The sequence below is a fragment of the Triturus cristatus genome, chromosome 2_2, assembly GCF_964204655.1.
Source record: "Triturus cristatus chromosome 2_2, aTriCri1.1, whole genome shotgun sequence".
NCBI classification, from domain to species: Eukaryota; Metazoa; Chordata; class Amphibia; order Caudata; family Salamandridae; genus Triturus; species Triturus cristatus.
In genome coordinates, this window is record NC_140582.1 from 713,535,017 (window position 1) to 713,555,091 (window position 20,075).

The 20,075-nt window shown below is 45.4% G+C and overlaps 1 protein-coding gene across 7 annotated transcripts in view; it reads right to left on the reverse strand.

Moving 5' to 3' along the window:
• CFAP97 (cilia and flagella associated protein 97) overlaps positions 1–20,075 on the reverse strand; it is a 423,577-nt gene that overhangs the window by 38,819 nt on the left and 364,683 nt on the right. For 3 of the 7 annotated variants that reach the window (XM_085641929.1, XM_085641930.1, XM_085641931.1), the window contains one exon: positions 17,232–17,340. The exons of 3 other annotated variants lie outside the window; for them this stretch is intronic. In XM_085641929.1, coding sequence (XP_085498055.1) covers positions 17,232–17,340 — 109 coding nt within the window. Of the gene's footprint in view, positions 1–17,185; positions 17,341–20,075 lie in introns of those variants that run through there. One more of the 7 variants, XM_085641932.1, reaches the window with a different exon arrangement.

Genomic DNA, 20,075 nt, shown 5'->3' on the forward strand with positions numbered 1-20,075 from the left:
ACAAGTGTAAATTGTCACAATTATGATACACTGTATTCTCTTGTTTATAAATGATTGGCCAAAAGCGAAGAAAGGTCATGCAGCTACATGCGAAACACATGGAAGTACTGAGTGTTATGCTCTAGATAGCGATAGAGTAGGAACTGGAGGGGTTTTCTAAGTGAAATTAAAAGCACCTGCCTGGTAGGAGAGCTATGCTTTATTCTGTACTTGAGACCGTATGGTTAAAAAAAGGGGGGGCGGAGAGTAGAAAGTGTGCGTTTAATGACCCTTCTTTTTACAGGTCAGCATGTTTCAAGCCACCCTCCACAGTAGCAATCTTCAGGACCAAGGAGCTCAGTCCCCGATTCCACTCCTGCTCATATAGTATAATTATCGCAAAGTGACTTCACATACTCTGCATGCTCAAAAAATACTTTACACATACTTGGTGTTATTGTATGTCATACCTGCAATATATAAGGAGAGAATTAGCCTGCCATGGTGTATGGTACATACAACGGTAACAGAACGCTTTATACCAACAAGATCGGTAAAGCGTGCTGTGCATAATAGCTCTAAAAACACCTCAAAGTGAGTAAAAGTCTGTGTAGGCTAAAAGGGATGCTTACTGAAGTGTTTAGGTGAGCACATCTATTAGGTATAGAGATCATCCCTATGACTTAACACAAAATTGCAAACACATTAGACAATACAAAAAACATTTATTAAAGACACTGCAAACATATAGAAAGCAAACGTTTTGCTCCATAGGTCCTCTGATGGCAAGGTGAGCCTGTAGTCACACTGTGTGTGTATATAAATGGGGCAGTCAACATGAGCACGTAAGGACTATGCGAGGGAGTGGCTTAGCCATGGAGAGGAACAGCCGCACTGTAGCTGAGCTCTGACTTCTTCAGAGCATAACCCCAGCATTCGTCCCAATATCCATATGAGAGGTGGGGTGTGAGACACTGCACACCACTGTGGAGGTCCCCCCGAGGCATCAGACCCATTAGAGGGGCGATTGGAGGCTCCGTTCAAGGGAACGGCCACGGAGCCCGCTGATAGATGCCATTTTCAGATGCCGAGAAGGGGTTTCGGCTCCGATCTGACTGAGACCTGCTTCGCCGAGTGAGAGGTGGCGAGCCAGAGCACGGGGGCGGAGTGGTCTCCCCCCAGGTATACAGCAACTGAACCTAGGCGGACCCCGGGGCGGTGGAAGGCTCCTCCGGAGGGGTCCGAGGAGGAGCCCGAGACAGACCGACTGATATCCGAGCCGGGCTGACGAGGCCTTGAGGGGCCACGCAGCTAGAGAAGGGTGTTCCCCAGAGAGAAAGGCGAGAGAAGTACGGGGTTCCTGCAGCTCACGCTGGGGAGCAGTTTGGTCCGCGGAGTGTGGCCGTTGCGAGTAACAACATCGCGGCCCAGAGCAGCCCGTGAGGCATAGTTTATGGCTCTCTGGGTGTGAAGTCTTAAGGTGAGTGCTGCCCCCCAGCTCATCAAGGAAACCTATCGCAGGGGGAGCAGCGCTAAGGCCAGGACTACAGGGTCCTGTTCTGCTAAATTACTGTGTGGAAGGCCTTGAATTGTGCATAAAGGAGGGAAAGGGGCGAGGGCCGGGACTTTGAGGCGACGAGGGGCCACTGCCTATATTTGCTGAAGGTATATTTGCCACTGAGGCGGGACTCGGATCCGACAGGCGCCTCTCCTGGGCAGTCTGTCAGGGGTCCTTGTACAGCGTGAGGAGGGCCCAGAAGTAAAAGCGGGGGCCCGGCACAACAAAGAAAAAGGGAAAGCAAGCAGAGCCTCACTAGAGTGTCGTCGGAGGGCCCATTTTAGTGTACAGAAGCTCCTAAATCTCCTGGCCGCCAGTACAGACGTGCACCATTATACACAGGAGTGGCATATTGGAGGGACGTCACGGTTGTGCGGGAGTGTTGCCCCCCTATGGTCCGGTCGTGGAGGGCATTCTGTACAATAATCACGCTTCACTATGTGCTGATAAAATGGTGAAGCCCAAAAGTGCTTTGATCCCTCAAAAAAAAAAAAATGGATAGTTACACCATCCCAAAACACTCCCGGGCGGTGGGAGTTGAAGAGGCGGAGGAGCCATCACTGGGAGCCATCAGAGACTTGAAGGGCACACTGGAACCCAAAATAGATACAGTGACCCTGGAGGTTAACCTAATCCGAGCAGATATGTCTTAATTAAGGGAGATGGTTACAGTGACCGAAACACACATCACCCAACTCCAGACTACAACAAAACGACTTGAAGATCAGATGCAGTCATTAACTCAGCGAAAATCAATCATGGCGGCTAAGCTTGAAGACCAGGAGGGAAGGAGAATAATAGCAGAGTGGTGGGGTTCCCGAAGGTAGCGGAGGGCCCCAGCGTGGACCTGGTCCTAGAGGACTTAATTTTGAATACAATGAAACCCACAAGACTGTCTACTTTCTTCTCAGTGGGGAGGGCCCACAGGGTGCAGATCCCTCCGCCCAGGCCAGAGGCACCACCGAGGACGATAATTGCAAGGATCTTAAACTACCGGGACCGGGATGCAATACTGCAGGCAGCCCCTGTGAAAGGTGAAATTCAGTGCCAATATGCACATATCAGCTTCTTCCCATACTTCCCTTTACTAGTACAGAGGCAGAGAAGGAGCTTTGAGCCGGTGAAACATTGAGTACATGATGTTCCCAGCAAAACTCACAATAATGGCAAAGGGCAAATCCTGATGTTTCACTGCACCGGACAAGGCATGGGGCTGGCTGGACAGATGGCGCACCAAGGGCCAGGGTGAGAGGAGAGGCACCAGTTCCGCTCCGATACATGCAGAACGCAACAGGAGAAATGGAGAGCAATCGGATGGAGAGCAGTCTGACGGCCCAGAGACAGTGAAACCAGAGGCAGGTGGCAGGAAACGGCCTGAAAGTTAAGTGACTCAATAGAAAGGAACTGTAAGGCCAAGGAAGGAAATATTATTGGGACATAGCCGGTAGACAAATGAGGGAAAGGCTAATGGGCATTGACACTTGTCCTACTAGTTGTATGCGCGCAGGGCGAAAGGTTTCCTGCCCGTGGCCGAGCACCTCTCATCAATGTTTGGAAAGTTGATTACGGGGCGACAGACACTCTAAAGTAGACCAGTTGGAGTATGTTTTGCCTATTTAGCAGGGTAGCAGGGGAGGAGGGTGGGGCCCCAAAGTTAGGGGTTTGGAAGGGGGTATTATAAGAAATTTATTTTATTGTTGGTTGCTCATGGTTGGAACCAGAATTATAAATGTCTTGCGAGTATTGATGAGTCAAACGGGGGATGGGAATGTCAGGAGAATCGGGTGGGTGAGTGGGAGGAAACTACTTTACAAGCACAATGGGGAACCCTGAAACAGTACAGAAGATGAGGATTTGGTCCTGGAATGTCAATGGCCTCAATAATAGCATAAAAAGAACCACAGTATTCTAATTCCTCAAACGGCACTCCCCAGTTATCATCCTTTTACAGGAGACTCATTTAATTGGTAACCAATGTAAAGCCCTGAATAGATATGGTTATTCCTTACTGGTACATGCAAGATATACCACTGGTTCCAGAGGTACTGATATTCTAGGCAAGAACTCCCTCCCCTTCATCCTGGACGGCTCATGGACAGACCCCTTGGGGTGATTTATGGTTATAAGTGGGCTGTGGGAAGGCAAGAGGTTAAATTTATGTTCCCTATATGCCCCCCGGGATTGCAGCCGGCGGCACTGGATGCCTTAGGATCGATGTTGGTCGACCTGCCAGAGGGGAGGTGGGTAATTAGAGGTGACATGAACAATATCATGTCGCTTGACCATGATGTCTTGGGAGGATCGGCGATGGGGCGACGTTTGGGACCACTGCTGGAGTTCCTCCGTGCTATGGGCCTGGGGGACATATGGCAGCATCACCACCTATACACTAGACAGTTCACATATAGTGCAACCTCCCGCAAAAGTCTCTCTAGGCTTGACTACATACTTACCCAAATGCACAACTTAAGGGAATTCCATGGCGCGAAGCATATTGTAAGGGGGTGTCGGATCATTCCCTAGTGGAGGTGAGTCTAAAGGGCCCACAGGGGGACAGAACGCAACCCCTAGAATTGACCCCTGGCACCTTAAACATCCCAAAACTAAAAAAGCAGTGAAGACAGGGACCACACAATTCTTCGAGGAAAATAAGGGCTCAGTGACATCGCCACTGACTCTTTGGAAAGCCTATAAGGTTGTAATAAGAGGCCAAACCCAAGCATTTATTGGGGTAAAGAAAAAGGAAAATGAACTGCAATGTATAGCCCTGGAAGATACTATCTCTGAGCTGGAGGCACAAGTGGTGGAGGAAGGGGTCGAAGATGCAGAGCTACAACATAGCTTGGGGCTCCGGCAGAGAGAACTAAGGGACCTGGCGGACGATAAAGCTAGAATACAAGCAAGGGCAGCACAGTATCAATTATATGAAGTAGGTGATAAAGCATCCGAACTCCTCGCCTGGTTAGATAAAAGGACAACTAACCATACATGGGTACCGAGCATAACAGACGGATAGGGCCGGAATCACACTACAGACAGTGAGTTAGCTGAGGCTTTTGCCTCATATTTTGAATCCCTATACTCCTCGGTAGATCGAAAGTTGGAGGAAGAATGTACAGAGTTTCTCCAAGACATACAACTGCCATCACTGTCCTCGGAGCAGAGTGAGATGCTGGAAGAGGGCTTCTCGATAGAGGAAATCAAAAATGAGACTCGCTTACTGCAGTCGGGAAAGGCTGGGGAGCCCAATGGCCTACCATAGGAGTTATATAAATGTACACTAGATCACATGGTGGAGCACCTCCATAACCCGTTAGTTGATGCGTGGGGGAGGGGCGCTCCCACCGGATCAAAGTACGGCCCTGATTGTGGTAATACCTAAGGAGGGTAAACCCGACAAGGTGCGGGTCATAGCACCCAATCTCGCTCCTAAATTACGAGCCCAAAGTCTTGGCTAAAGCTCTTTCACTCCGGATCAGTAGGGTTGTGACTTCCCTCATCCACCCAGGTCAGACAGGGTTTATGCCCCACAGAAGCACCAGGCTCAATTTGAGACGATTGTTTCGGGTCCTTCACATAACGTAAAAAAAACTCAAACCCAGCGGCCTTATCATCACTAGTTGTCAGAATGGCTTTTGATAGTGTGAAATGGGAGTACTTATAAGCAGTCTTGGGCCGTCTCGGCTTTGGACCTAATTTTGTGAGCTGGGTGAAGCTCCTCTATCATAAACCAATGGCGAGAGTGAGGGTCAACTCCTTGGCATCTCGACTCTTCGAGCTACAAAAGGGGAAAAGACAGGGCTGCCCTCTCTCCCCGCTCTTTGGCTCTTGAGCCATTAGATGCGTGGATACAGCAGGATCCCATGATATGGAGTATCCCAATCGGGGATGAATGGGAGGAACGTATATCCCTCTATGCCGATGATGCACTCCTGTATGTGGAGAGACCCCGACATTCAATCAATAGAATCCTCCAGAGCTTTCAGATCTTTGGGGACTATTCAGGTTAATGCATAAACTGGGACAAGTCGCTATTGTTTCCACTGGCAGGAGGAGTGCCAGCTCTCACCTCCAGATGCAAACTTCCTGTTTTAAATATTTAGGGATATATATAACTAGAGACCCAAGCGAGTTCTACCAAAAAAATGCAGAGTGCCAGTTAGCAAGATTTGTCATAGACGCCAAATGTTGGTACTCGCTACCTCTTACACTTATGGGCCGTGCAGCGTTATTTAAGATGACACTTCCACGGCTGTTCTACAGAAGTCAAAATACGCCCTATGAAATCCCTAAGGTATTTTTTCAGAAAATAGACGCAGAACTGAGGACTCTCATTTGGGATGGAAAGTCGCCACGCGTAGCTCTACGTAAACTGAACAGAGGAGTCTATGAGGGATGGACTGGTCGTACACAGTGCTTTAAATGGGCCGGTACTCACCGGTACTGAGTACCAGCACTTCTTAGTTTTATCTCTCCGAGTACCGGCACTTCTCTTCTGCCGAGGAGAGTACCGGTACTCATGAAACCCTGGTGCTGGCGGTCTGTCTCTGACAACCCAAGCACTTCTGTAGACCTGAGCCGAATCCCCCCCGCTGAACTATTCAGCTTGGGCTCATCTGCATACCGTCGGGGTGCTCACCATCACGCTGTGTTGCAAACACAGAAATCGAGGCAGCCGGTGTCAGCGCTATTAAGAAAGCCGTGGGCGGTAACCAGGTTCAAATGGCTTTAATCCCACCTCATTCTTTTGTTAAGTGTCTGCTTATGCCTGTCTGCTTGCCTGTGATTGTTTTTGTGTGAGAGAAATACGAGCGAAAGGGGGAGAGAATAGAGACTCATGGAAGGTATATCAAAGGAAATATGTGGAATGCTTGTGTGTGCACGTCTGCTTGTTTCTTTCTGTGTCGCTCGAGAATATATAGTTTTGTGCCAAGCAACAGGAATTAACAGTATTGATGTTGCACATATTGAAAAAACAAGGACATTTTAAAATATCACCACGTTTTGGCTTTCCTTGTGTAATGAGTAAACAAACCTTCTTTGTTTATTGAAAGACATTTCTCATGTGTTTTGGTATGTGCTGCAAGTAGTATAGAAGTCAAGAAGTACCGGCATGACTTCTCCTAAGCCGCGCCCCAAGCCCGGCCCACTCGCCACATTTAAATGAGTACCTGCACTATTTTTGCCCCAATTAAAGCACTGGCCGTACAGGATATTAAGGCCTATTACTGGGCCTCTCAAATGGTGTGCGTTAATGACTGGGTATTTACTGACAGATCGGACCCAGCATTCCGGGTTGATAGAGGTGATGGAAGCCAGGGGCTATCCCTTTCTCCTGTATAATAAAGCAAAACAGAGAGATCTACCCCCTCACACACTGACAGTGTCAACAGCAAGGCAGGCCTCTGCCAGGTTCTTGAGTTGGGACAGGAAGCTGACCGGGATGACCCCTCTTTGGGATAGTGACCAACTGACAGAGGTGGGCCAACTCAGGGAGTTCAAAAAGTGGAACATTCTGAGTCTCGCCAGTTTGATGGAAGTCTGGAGAGGCCAGGCATATATCACATTTCAAACGCTACAAACTGATTTCAAAATGGGGCAAGGAGAGTGGCTGAGGTACATTCTATTGGGACATGCCCTAAAGCAACATATAAGGGAAGGGAAGGGAAGGGAGGCATTGGTGGAAGCCTTGCCACTGGAGGATCGACTTCTCACTGACCCCCTACATACCACGGCCATCTCACTAATTTACAAACAAATCCTCAATAACTCCCCCGATCCTTACTCAACACGAAGACCACCTGTGAGGGAGACATAGGGCAGCTTGACGATGAGGAATGGATGGACGCCCTTTAAGGTCCACGGGAACTAGCAATCCGTTTCAGATTCCGCCTAATCCAATTGAAGGTCCTACACTGAGATTACTATCCCAGATCATTCCTTCACAAGATTGTCCGTGCATAAAATGGCCTCTGCCGGAGGGGCTGCAGAGAGGAAGGGTCCTTCATACACATATTATGGGAATGCCCGGAGATACAAAACTATTATGCAATTGTACGAGATAGTATGGCGGGAGTGACGGGAGTAGAGGTCCCATTGGAGCCTAAATGGTTATTATTGACGATTACTGGAGAGGAGGATTGGCCCAGGTACACAAGAACGTGGTTGACCTTGGCGGCTAGGATTGCCAAACGTAACATCGCAAAACACTGGGGGGCAATACACCCTCCCAAAATAGCGTGGAAAGCCGACTTAAATTGATACCAGCAAGCAGAACAGACTATATACGAAGCCAGAAGTTGCCCGCTAAAATGGGAAAAAATATGTTGTCCATGGAAGCTATTTAGGGGACTGTAACATGGGACAGGGAGGAGGGGTTTCCATTTTAGGCATTGAACTTACCTATCCAATCTGTTTTCCGTCAAGTTAAAATGGTTATTTGTAACCAAAGAATAACTCAAATTGCCGACTGTGTATACTGTATTCTACCCAATTTATTGCGGAGCATAAAATAATAAAAAGAAAAATAAAAAATGTTTTTTTTAAAAAGTCGACTATGCCGTGCCTACTGCATTAAGGCATACCCTCGGCCTATTGACCTCAGAGTACCACATCAGGGCTTGAATATTACCCGACTCGCTCCATTCAGGGCTGAAGAGCAAGCGCTTGTATTGCGCGTCCTTGCTTCATGCTGAAGAGCGCCGGGCAACTAATTTGCATGCACAGGTTAAAGATGCCAAAGGCTGATGGAACCATTTCCTGGTTCTCATTGGACTGTGAAAGGCAACATGCGGTGAAGCACGTCTGTAGTGCTTCATCACTTGAGAGGTACTCACTGGGCCTGGCACCCTTTTACTGGCAAACAGTGACTGAAATTTAACAATAAAAATTAAATAAGAACTGAAAATAATACATAGGGCTCCCGGTTTTATGGTATTTATTTTTCTGCCATTTCCGTCTGTATTTATCCATATTTATTTTTTGCTACTTTTATCTGTATTTATCCATATTTATTTTGGGTTTTGTGGAAAATGTAAGCTAAAATGTGCATATTTCCACATTTATTTAACCGATAAATATGCACTCATGCTTGAAGGTCTGCCAGGTTTCAGTGCTGTGAGCACCCGCAAAAGATAAATCAGTGCACTTATGTGAAAAAATGCAAATTTCCCTATCACCCTTGTGCATATCTACTGCTGTTAAAGCCTCATTACTAAAATTCTTTTCTTATTTAAACCGCTTATCTATCAATCCTCACATCTATTGGCCTGGCAAACAGTATTTAGAATTACTCAAAAAGCAACCCAATTTCCGTTTTTATCCACATTTAAAAATAAATACAGACAAGAAAATGAATGTTTTCTGCCTGTTTTTAAATGAAAAAATCAGTAAAAACTGAAAACAGGGAGCCTTATACATAATCGAGAAAGGAGAAAAAAATAAAAATGAAAATAGAAAATAATGATCAATATTTCTCTGAAATGTAGTAAGTGTCCCAGAAACTGGGGTAAAAATTGGAAAAGGTTCAAAAAAGAAATTCAAAAGAGGGTGGGGGGGGGGGGTCGCAAAGGTTGTGGATGACGGGCTGGAGACCACTGTAATATGAACCCAGAACCTTTTACGAAAGGAAACAAGCATTGAATATGCAATAGGTCTCGCCTTTGATTAGGTTAAAGCCATTTGCTTTGCTGATGGTATTGTATAGCAAAGCAAATGGCTTTAACTTAATGAAAGGCGATACTTATTGCATTTTTAATGCTTGTTTAAAGGAGGCCTCAAAACGGGTCTCGAAACGGGTCTCTCTCGGCCTCTGTTTTGTGTCCTGGCACAGACGGTCCGTTTTCTTCCCGACTGCAGTGACAACAGACACATTGATGTGCGCGTTCTCACACTGCTCACTTCTCACTAGTGGGGAAGTTATGGCATGACGTCATGCCAGGTGAGCGTTGTAGGGGAAGGTAAATTTCCCTTCTCTTTTGAAAATTCAGGAGCAGCTACATTGTCGTGGTGTCACCAGAGCTTTAATTGGAAGCTTTTCCAATATTATATACAAGCCTTAGTTGCTGTTTGTTTATCTTATGCAACTAACAATCATTGACAAAGCCAATAGTCCTGACTTGCTGTAGGTATGAGGTTACATGTTGTATCATATATCTGGATGCAATGACAGAAACAGCAAAATACAAGTCTGGTGGCACACTACACTAAGCACACATTTTTGGCTTATGTGTTTTAAGCCACGCCCTTAATTACATTGACCACGCCCCTTTGAGAGACCCCCCCCCCCAGTTTTTTCATCCCACTTAAAGCGCTGGCTATAAAATCAATTGCTTTCGGGTAGCGTACGTCTGTTGTTTCTATGCGCTTTAATTAAATAGAGTATTACTATTACACTGTCATTTAATCCTGCTACTGTAACTCAATTTACTCAAAAGGATGAAAGGCAGATAGGACCTAGCTCAAATGTGACCTCTTGGTGTTCACATCGTGCAGCGGTGACCTTTGAACTCGCTGAGCCACCTTGGGGATTTCTTGTGTCTATAGTTTCAGGTTTACGGTGAACCAGCCTCCTTCTGCCTCCATGTGTCCCACCGGGCGAGTACTCTCCAAGAATCTACGGCAAGTTCAGGGTTTGCATCGTTGTAGCGCGTCGCCACTACTGCTCTTTACATAAGACGACACCAAAGAGCCCTGCCAAGGGGAACGTATAAGAAGGGGTGATTTGGGGACGAACAGCAAGGGGGTCACCTCGTACGCAAATAATCCAGCCGAAATGACTCTGTTCGTTTGCTGGAAGTCAACGTTAGTCACGCTTCAGGCATGCAGGTAACACAAGCAGCTCCCAGAAACAAGACTTCAACTTGCTAAGGCCCTGCACACGGTGAATACCCCTCTTACCACCTTATGCTAAACGCCCTAGTCAGAACTGACCCCACCCCAGTCTACATGCGCTCATGGAGCCAGTGTCCGTCAAAGTAACCTCCCCAGCACGCACATACCCAGCGATATTCTCTCCCCTCAAACACCGTGGACAACTACAGGCGAGCTCTGTGGCAAAGCGCCAAGAGGTCAAGTAATAGGAAAAGCACAATGGAAAGTATCAGGTGGTGCTTGAGGGAGGGCGAAGGGGATCCTGATACCAGAGGGCTTGAGATCCCTTCACGTACAGCGGCATCGCCTCTAATGGAGTCACTCCCGGGGATCATCATATTTGGTTCAAACATGAACCTTGCTCCAAAAGTCTCTCCCATGTCTTTCTGGGACTCGTAGTTCTATCTCGTATCGCCTCGATTCAAAGTCTCCCAAGCGCTGCGGAATCAAAGGGAACTTTCCGGTCCTGGGGTTTCCATTGCAATGTGGCTTCAAGAGAGTCGAATCAAAACCCAGGCTAGGACCAGAGACGTATATTGTCTGGTTGTCTTTTATTGTGTAGCGCTTAGACTATAATTAGGTAGCTTCAACGCGCTGTGAAGAAGCAGACGTGAGATGGAGGGGAGGAGGAGGGGGCTAAGAGACAATGATGAGAAATAGGGAAGGGAATGAAGAAAGTGATGCCCGGCTGCATCCTGGGGGTCTGCACAGCCAGACTCGCACAGACCACTTCGGAACGACAGGAAAACAGGGGAGTAAGGAATCCGAAAGGGGGGTGGAAGGACATTAGGAAAGTTTCAAGTGACATGGATTAAAAGGTAACCATAATATCGGTTTACCCAACGCGGTTTGGCACCCCCATCCCCAAAACACGAGATAATACACGTAGACCTTACTTCTCTTACACGCAGTGGAGTGTCGTTGCCGTCACTGCCTTTACCCCCACTTACCCTTCGTTTGGCTATAGGGCTTGGGGGGCGGAGTAAGATATACCGATTAGTCCCTAGCATTGCCAAGCTGCAGTATGTTGTACACGCGGCCCAACACAATTCCTTCTCTGCTCGGCAAAGGCCGCTGGCAGAAAGGGTACCTTTGGTTTGTATCAGCTCCTAGTTACCAATTTCTTTGAGGCAGACTTTTTAGCAAGTGTAAACTTTGACTGTCCGCTCCTATGAAGGTCACACCATGAGACTCCACTCCCTTTCTGCTGTCACCCATTTTATCCCCAAAGTATTGGGTTCCCAGGCTTTTTTCTCATTTGCAGAACTGTTTGGGGGCGCGCGCACCCGATTGCAAGGAGATACAGCTGGAAAACGCAGATATCTCAGACCGATGTACAAATAAAAGGTCGCTAGTACCAGATAAGTACAGGTCCTTTCAGCGAGCTCTAAACAAAGCAAAACAAGCACGCGAGTGGTGCGCGCCCGCGCCACAGCGAGACATCTGTTTTGCATTATGGGCACAATAATGCAAAACAGATGTCGGCCATGCGGGTAACAGACACCAATAGGCCATGGGCGGGGCAAATGCGGGACATGCGCCCGCATTTGCCCAATTGCGTGCTGTCTTTGTTAGAAAGACGCAGGCAACGCACAATAGCCTGCAACCAAAACAAAACCACATGCACAAGTGTGTGGTCAGCTTTCTGAAGCCCCTATAAGAAGTCTCGTGCTGCGCACTGCAATGCTATGTGCGAGACCTAAAAACGTACAAGGAGGCTATTGTATTGTAAGGGTGTCTTACATAATAAGTTGGCCCTACGGGATGTTGTCATTTTGGCCCATGCTGTGGCTATTGAGTTTGAAAACCCATCTTTGCTCTCTCTCTCTTTCTGAGTCTTGTTTCACAGTTGGCTATCTCGTATATGTTCCAGAACCACCGACTGGTAGTCTGAGATCATGTGTTTCTTTTCAATGTAGTGTGTAGACATCTTGGTTGTTGCATGACCATACCTCAGGTTGCTACGGTGTTCCTCTAATCTGATTGTCACCTTATGAGTGGTCATCCCGATGTAATGTAGGTTACACAGGCAGGTAATCATGTACACTAACTACCATTGGCGTGTTGCAGTGAGTTAGGTTTCTCAATTCACATGTGGTGTTATAATTGGAAATAACTGATTAGGAATCTTAGTTAGGTGGCAAACATTACAACCACCACAAGGATAGTGACCTATTACTTGTGGGAGGGTCCCCAGGATTTGTCTGGTGTCCATGGTTGATTTCGGTCATAAAAGGGGGGGGGGGGGGGGGGTCAAAGAAACTTTAGCTCAGGGGGATGGATTTAAGAAGATGGTAATGTGAGAAACAGTTGGACTGATATGTAAATCGGGAATAACTTTTGGGAAGGTGAATCTGCAGCAAATTCTCTACCCACCTTAATCTCCAACGTGGGTTCTTATCCAGTTTTTAAAAAACATCTGAAAGCCTGGCTTTTTTCATCTTAGGTTGTGGCAGGTGTGCTTCTTTCCTTACTCCTCTTTGTCTGCTACAGTGCCTTGACACCCCGGGGTATAAGCGCGCTTTATAAATAATATCCTATCCTAAATAACATGTATGGTTCATTGGTACAAAAATCTTGACGGTCACTCACTTTTTGGAAAATATGAAGGTTAAATTACAAGTAAGGCACTTCAAACCAACGTTGAACAGAGTTTAACAAAAGCTGGCTGCATTCAATGCAAAATAACAATAAGCAATTCCCATGGGAGAATGCTTCCTTCTTTAGGCTAACTAAGAAATCTTTAGCAACTGGAATCACAAAGAAATATGCCACAGAAGGACACTGAGAAGATGTTGCTGAGAGCCAAATGTATTTCAGACAACTGTAAAACAGAATATACCAGATAAAAAATTACGGTAGTGTACTTTATTCCTGGCAAGTTATCTAGGTTGCTTGCTTCACTACAATAGAATCAGAACTTCTTCCACTTCAAACTGTACGACGATCTTGTGAAAAGCAGGTTTGCTTCTTTCAGGATGGTCATGAAGGACCCTAAAACGGTTGAGTGCTTATACTGAAAGTACTCAGGAGCCAGGTGACTCCACTCAGTGATGAAAGTCTGGGTGGAAGAATCTTGCCTGACATCCTGGTGAGGAGATATGGCATACAAGTAAATCTCCTTTGAGGTTGAATGGATAATTGCAGGAGATCTGTGTACCAATACTAGCAAGGCTAGTTTGCAGCAAAGAAACAAACTGTGGTTGTTCTATTGGATTTTGAGGCAACACTCTCTAATGTTGGGATCAACGGAGAAGTCTACAGAAATGTTCGAGGGCAGTTTATCAAAGGTCAATCGCTTTATTGGGAAGCTCTCAAAACCTAACCGCATATCAAAGCTTTTAGAATTTTTCTTCTGTGATGAACAAGCCGATGCTTAGTTGCCCTCATAATGAGAGAACCTTGTCATTTAGCACCTACTTGTGAGTGCTGAACTGTTCCTGTTTTGAATTCTGAGTTGAAATACCATGGTGTGAATTTCCTCACTTTTAGCCAGTGCAAGAACTGCTGGATGTCCTTCAAAAGGACCCTGGACTTCATTACTTAATGTTTTTTCACGAAATACGTAGTAATGTTGTTGTCTTTCAGTAGGAGAATTTAACTAAATTTGAACTTTGGGAAGAAAGATTTTAGGGCTAGATGGACTGCCCTTAATATCAATAGGATGGATTTCTTTCGAACACTTTTCCTTGTATTGGGAGATAGACAAAACGAATAGGCAATCCAACCATCTAGGAAAGACTGCGCCACACTGGTTGGTTTCATGGAAGGATCACGGAAAGGGACCTCTTACAACATGTTTATCTTGCAACATCACCAGAAAAGCTATTGTGTCAATTAGTATCTTGTTGTTCTAATCTTCTTACACCAATGATCTTCTAAGCATTTCTGTCAAAGTCAAAAGTGCAATTTCACATATCACACTCCAAAGAAGTCTAATGTCATCAAGCCCAGGACAGAGGAGACTTGTCCTACTTTAGGATAAAGTGTCTGGAGACGGTGATCTTTTCAGTATGAAATAGAACACTTTTACGTTATTTAATTCCAAAATCATTCCTGTGCATGGAATGGTTTGGGGGAGGGGGTAGGAGTGGCAATAGTTCTGTGTTGAAATGAAGATACAATCCTATAGGAGGTCTATCATGAGTTGAAACTCCTGAAGCACTTTGACAAACTTGAAGAGTCAATTGAGGCAGTCTGGTTAGATGAAGATACACTGCCAACTAAGAGACATTACTTCTTGACCAGATCATATCAGGAATAGATGCCATAATTCATTGGAGGTTTTGAAAAAGTCTTGACGATTTCTTTTATCAGAATGTCCACTTCCCAAACTAGCCAGTCCAGAAGAGACTGTTAAGACACCCAGGAAGGTAAACCTGAAAATCGAAACTTCCACCGACTGAGTACAATAGTGAGCATCGTTCTCTTGTTAGCCTCCTCAAAGAATGGCTAATGTTCAAAATACTCCCTTCATTCTGGCTGTTGGATGTAGGATAATAGGGTCTTCGTTTTGATATTTGTGAAGCTTTCCCTGCAGCGGCTGGTAGCTACTGATTTCCTCTGCCACTAGATGGTTTTTGTCAGTGGCTGATCTAGTTGCTTCTACGAATAGGTTATATGAACTTACTGGTGTTAACCTTTACTGTATCCTTGGAACTGTACGTGTCAGCTCCAGGTTTCATGTTCTGTACTTCATTTTCTGCATGAGATCCAAAGATGGTTGAACATGAGAATCGTGAATACATTTTTTTGTGCTTGCACAGGAAGGGATGAAAGACACAGCCAATACCCGTGTTGCAGTCTGTGACAGTTGTTGAAGTAGTTAAAATGAGGGGTATCCTTCACCAAGCAAATAACGTTTTTAAGTGGTCATGTCATCTTTGATCTCTAGAACATACTCTTCTCCTCCTCCGAAAAGGTCCAACAATGTGCTCCAAGGTGTCCTACAAACCACATTCAAAGTGACCCCAAAAGGGCTTAGGAACTAGCTGCTCTGAAATTGGTAGAGGATGTTACCTCTCTGGAAATGCTGATAATGCCGAATGAAGAGTGCTGCACTTTTTCCATTGCCACAGTGACTAGAAAGAACATCAGGTGCGTGATTTTCTGAGGCGTTTTGGCTCCATTTCACCCAACCTGTATTTCGTATCTAGGCTCCTTTTGGATGGATGTAGAGAGGGAGTGTGCGGAAAATATGCATTAAAGTTTCAGAGATTCCAGGAACCAATAGCAATTTAAGCCCTTTTGCTGCTTGGCTTGCAGAACTTGAACAATTATAGATCTTTGGCAAAGGGAGTTAAGCTTCTTAGGCTTCTTGTCAGTGCGGTTAGTGACTTTGTAACAAGTAACTACATCATCCACTGGTGAGATACCCAAGGGGATGAAACCTGGCGACTGAGACAACAGAACATTCTAATCAGAATCGAAATCTCTATGGCATCCTGTGATGCCTGCTGGACAAAGTAGCTAGAGTGAATTCTCTCAGATGCCTGGGGTGATCCTGTAAAGGATGAAACCTTCAGTAGGACATTCTCTAGGGGTGTGTTCAGCTGGATGTCCGGAACACAAATGCCTGATATGTGCTTCCCTACATAATGCATTTCTGGGGTGAGTTCTTGGTCGTTTAAGGGAGCACCTTTTGTGGTGATGTCCAGAACGACCATTTGTCCTTAGTCTTTAGTGGTAATGCTCCTTGTGACTAGACCTTAATTCCCTCAAAGACTGGGAGTAGGAGATGATGGGTTAGTGTAGGTGCTAAAGCTGGGTCAGGTTTGATGGACGCTGCATTGCTTCTGGAATGCTTGGCAGAGTGCCCGGATGTGGGGAAATCAAGTTTTCATCCTCTGAAGTTGGAATAGGTATACTGTCCTGCGCAGTGGATCGCAAGAACTAGACAAGCGTTTGATCATTTTCCATTTTCTTAGGCCTTGTCTGGGGGATACCGTGCCCTTTAAATTTAGAGCAAAGAAATAGATACATCGACTGTCTACAATGCGATTGTCACAGAAATGGATTTCGACATTAAAAAGGCACAGACATCAAGAGAACGTAGCCTTCGATGTGAAAGGCTGACATGTGATGCACAAACACTTCACCGTCGATGGAATTTTCCAAGTGCTTCTTTAATGACCCAGAGGTGAAATCCCTTATTTCCTGTACTTTTTAGTCTGATGCTAAACTAGAAAATGAGGGAGTCCTTCTAGATCATCCTTCTTCACACTGCACAAAGACCTTCGAGACCTACCCACTCTCCAACTGCTTTGGAGCTGCAAAGCTGAGTTTGTGGCAGAATGGTCTGTATTTATACACGGAAGTCAGATGGGGAAAGGTCACCTGACACGTGGTCTGTGAAGGAGTAGGTGCCAAGGAGAGTGAACATCACACCTGAAAGTGGACAGGAAAATCTGAGTGATAAGTCGGCATGATGAGAGGACGGAAACAGGCAGGACTGGTAAGAAAATGGCAGGCCAAGAAAGAGGTGGTTACAGGAAGAGGAATGAGAAGAAAATGTCCTGACGCAGAATCTGGTTGTAGTTGGCAAACAAGAATAAGCTTAGAGACAGCAAAATAAATGCATGGCTTGTCACTTAAATTATTTCCATCTGTGGACTTTTTAAAACACAGTGGGATTTAGTACCCCGCTCAACCCCTCAAGGTAGGTAGGAAATAATTATTTATTTAAGAAAATGAGACTAATAATATGCATGTTTCTTTATTGCCACTCAACACAGCAGCAACTGAAACAATAAATCACACAATCAGGGTGATGTTGCAAAGTAAAACACTGAATTAAAGCTGCTGCGACCCATGTAACATCCACCTTAGGCCATCAGGTGAACAGGAGAACACACTTTCCAGGTGAAATGTAGAACAGAAATCCTTTGACCGTTGAGAAGCTGGTGATGAACCCCATTCGTCCACTGATCTCGCTGCAAAAGACAAGAAAACAAAAACAGGTATTAGGTTTAGTGCTATAGAAGGATGTATGTCTTTAGCCGTTGTGTCTTTATTAAAATGACGATTTCCTACCTACAATGAGGGGAAATCTACATTTTTTATGAAGGCATCAAGGCTAACAAATGTGAAAGTTCAAAACCTTGCAACAATTTACACTACAACGTAAACAGCAGCGTTTTCAATAGGCATAAAAAGGAAAGTTTTAAATGTAGAGGTGCCGAACCAGTCAACTAAGTGAAGTGGGCTCCTAAAACCAGGGGCCAGCATGAGCTAAGCAACACAGAAAGCACCAAACAAGCCAAAGTAAACACAACTCCCATTGAAGGCCACTGGAAGACTGAATGTTAAAGTAAACTCCTGAGATCTGCCGTTTGAGCCTCAAAGGCAAAAATGCATGAAATACCACAAAGCGGACAGGAAATGCAGGGTTGGAAATAGGAGTTTTCATGTGCCTGGTAGGAGAAGAACAGATCTCTTCCAGACAAATAATCCAACGCACTGCCAGCTCTTCTGTAAAACTGGACAGGGGAACAAAGTCTGCTTCAAACGTGGAGGTTAATCTCATGGCCAGTTTGTCAAAAGTTAAAGGACCAGAATGACACACAATAAGGACATGGATTCCGGGACTACAAAGTCTGATGTTTTTAAAGAGCGTGCAAACTAAGGGGGTCCAGCCCACTGCCAAATCATCAATGAGAAACGACTGGAAGAAATTGATGACTAATATGTTATTGTAGCCTTGCTTCTTACCTTCCTGGAAAAAATGTAAAAAAAAAAAAAAAAAAAAGTTGACAAGATTAAATGAAGGAGTGGAAAAGTTATGCAGATTCTACTTCAACCACCAGTAGAGTCAACATCGCATACCTCCAACCTGATAAAAGACCCAACACTTTAATTAATCCAAAAGCAACATGTAAAAAGATTGGCCTAGGCCGTGTGCAGACATACCTGAATAAATAAATTCAGTACAACCTCAAGAGCATCGGGTGTAGCATAGGAAATTCCCTGCACTAGCCTCTAATTCTAGGCTACACTACGTGAAAGTGCACCGATAAGGGCAGATAACACGGCGTACATCACAACCCACTGAAGCCACCGGGACCCGAGTGAAACACCCCAGGTAAACAAGCGGAGAATGTTAACGCTGTGCCCAGACGCACATACATCGACGCAACCTGAATTAGTCTACGCGAACACGGCCCACTCATGGGAGAGGGGCACAGAAGACAGAATGAGGTACACGTCACTGCCTACATCTGTAAAACCGGTGGTACTGGCCGATAGGATGTACCTGTTGCTGCTTAATGCACCCCACCTTCCTTCTCCCTGCACTGGTTCCAGACATCTCCAACATGGTGAATAAACCAGGAAAATCAACACAAGGGAACACGATCAGTCAAAACGCAATAATAAGTCAGGGTGATAAGCAAATAGACCCACAGCCTCCTCAACATTTAGCAAATTAAACTGTCCCCTGCAGGCTTGCTGAGCGCTGTCAGGTAGTCGGGCTGCACAATAGAACACACACTGGACACTTTCTTGATTGACAAGAATCTCATTAGGGGTGATTTTAGTCAAGTGCCCGGCAGGACAAGGCCTACAGAAGAGGCGGTATGGACCACTACATCAAATGTTATATATTTTTTTAATGATAGAGAATGCACACCCTCTTTAGTCATAGTTCATCATATTTTTCCACACCATTCGTTTAACGTTGCGTGCTCACAGGTTTGTGGTGCCTTGCCCAGATGGCACCCGGATACTACATCACACAACACAGACGCCGAAAGAATGTGAGGAGGAAGGAAATGTTATCGAGTAAAGGCAGTGACCCCTGACGAAGGGCTTGAAAATGCCCGAAATGTATTGGGTTTAATAAAATACTGCCTTGGATGAATTGCTGCATTTGTACGTGTTCTTGTAAAAAGGTCTGGATGGACAATCTCGAACATGAGAAACTCTTGAAAACTGGCATGTGTGGAACAAAAAGAGGGATTCAAGTGAAAAAATATGACGAAAATTAGGTGAACTTTGAACACATTTGAGTACTTTTAAAAAATTGCGCAAGCAGCATTACGCTGTGCCATTGGATTTGGGGCGGAGAGCAGCCCCAAAATATTGTGAAAAAAAAAAGTGCAACACTATCAATAAAACTTTCGAATTCAAAATGCAGCATCTTGTTAGTGAGAGCAACTGATGCTGAGGGGGAGATACTGCAGAAATAATTGGCTATTCCTAGCTTTCCCGGAGAGCTGTGCATGTCCCTCAGCGAAATTGTTTCTCGAAAAATGGATCCTTGAGTGTTTGCAACCTTGGGGACTTTGAAACCCTTTTTTATTCTATGGGAATGGCGCACAAAGCCCTGGCACTATCACCGAAGCCAGGGGCCCTACTTCGCAAGTTGAGTTCCTTAAACTACAGAGACATCGAGACATTATCCATTCAGTGTTCGTGAGGCAAAGCAGTGGCCCAGATTAAGTGCCTGACAATCCAGATTTTCACCGATCTAACCGCACAAACACAGCTCTTATAAACATCTTTTGATGTTGTAAAAAGGCAACTATGTGAGCACAATATTAAGCTCAAGCGGTTCTTCCTGGCCAAAATTCAAATAATCAGGAACAGAAAGGAAAATGCTACTTACCCAGTATGCATCTGTTCTTGGCAAAAAAGAGCTGTAGAGTCATATGCTTTAGAATAGATCGCC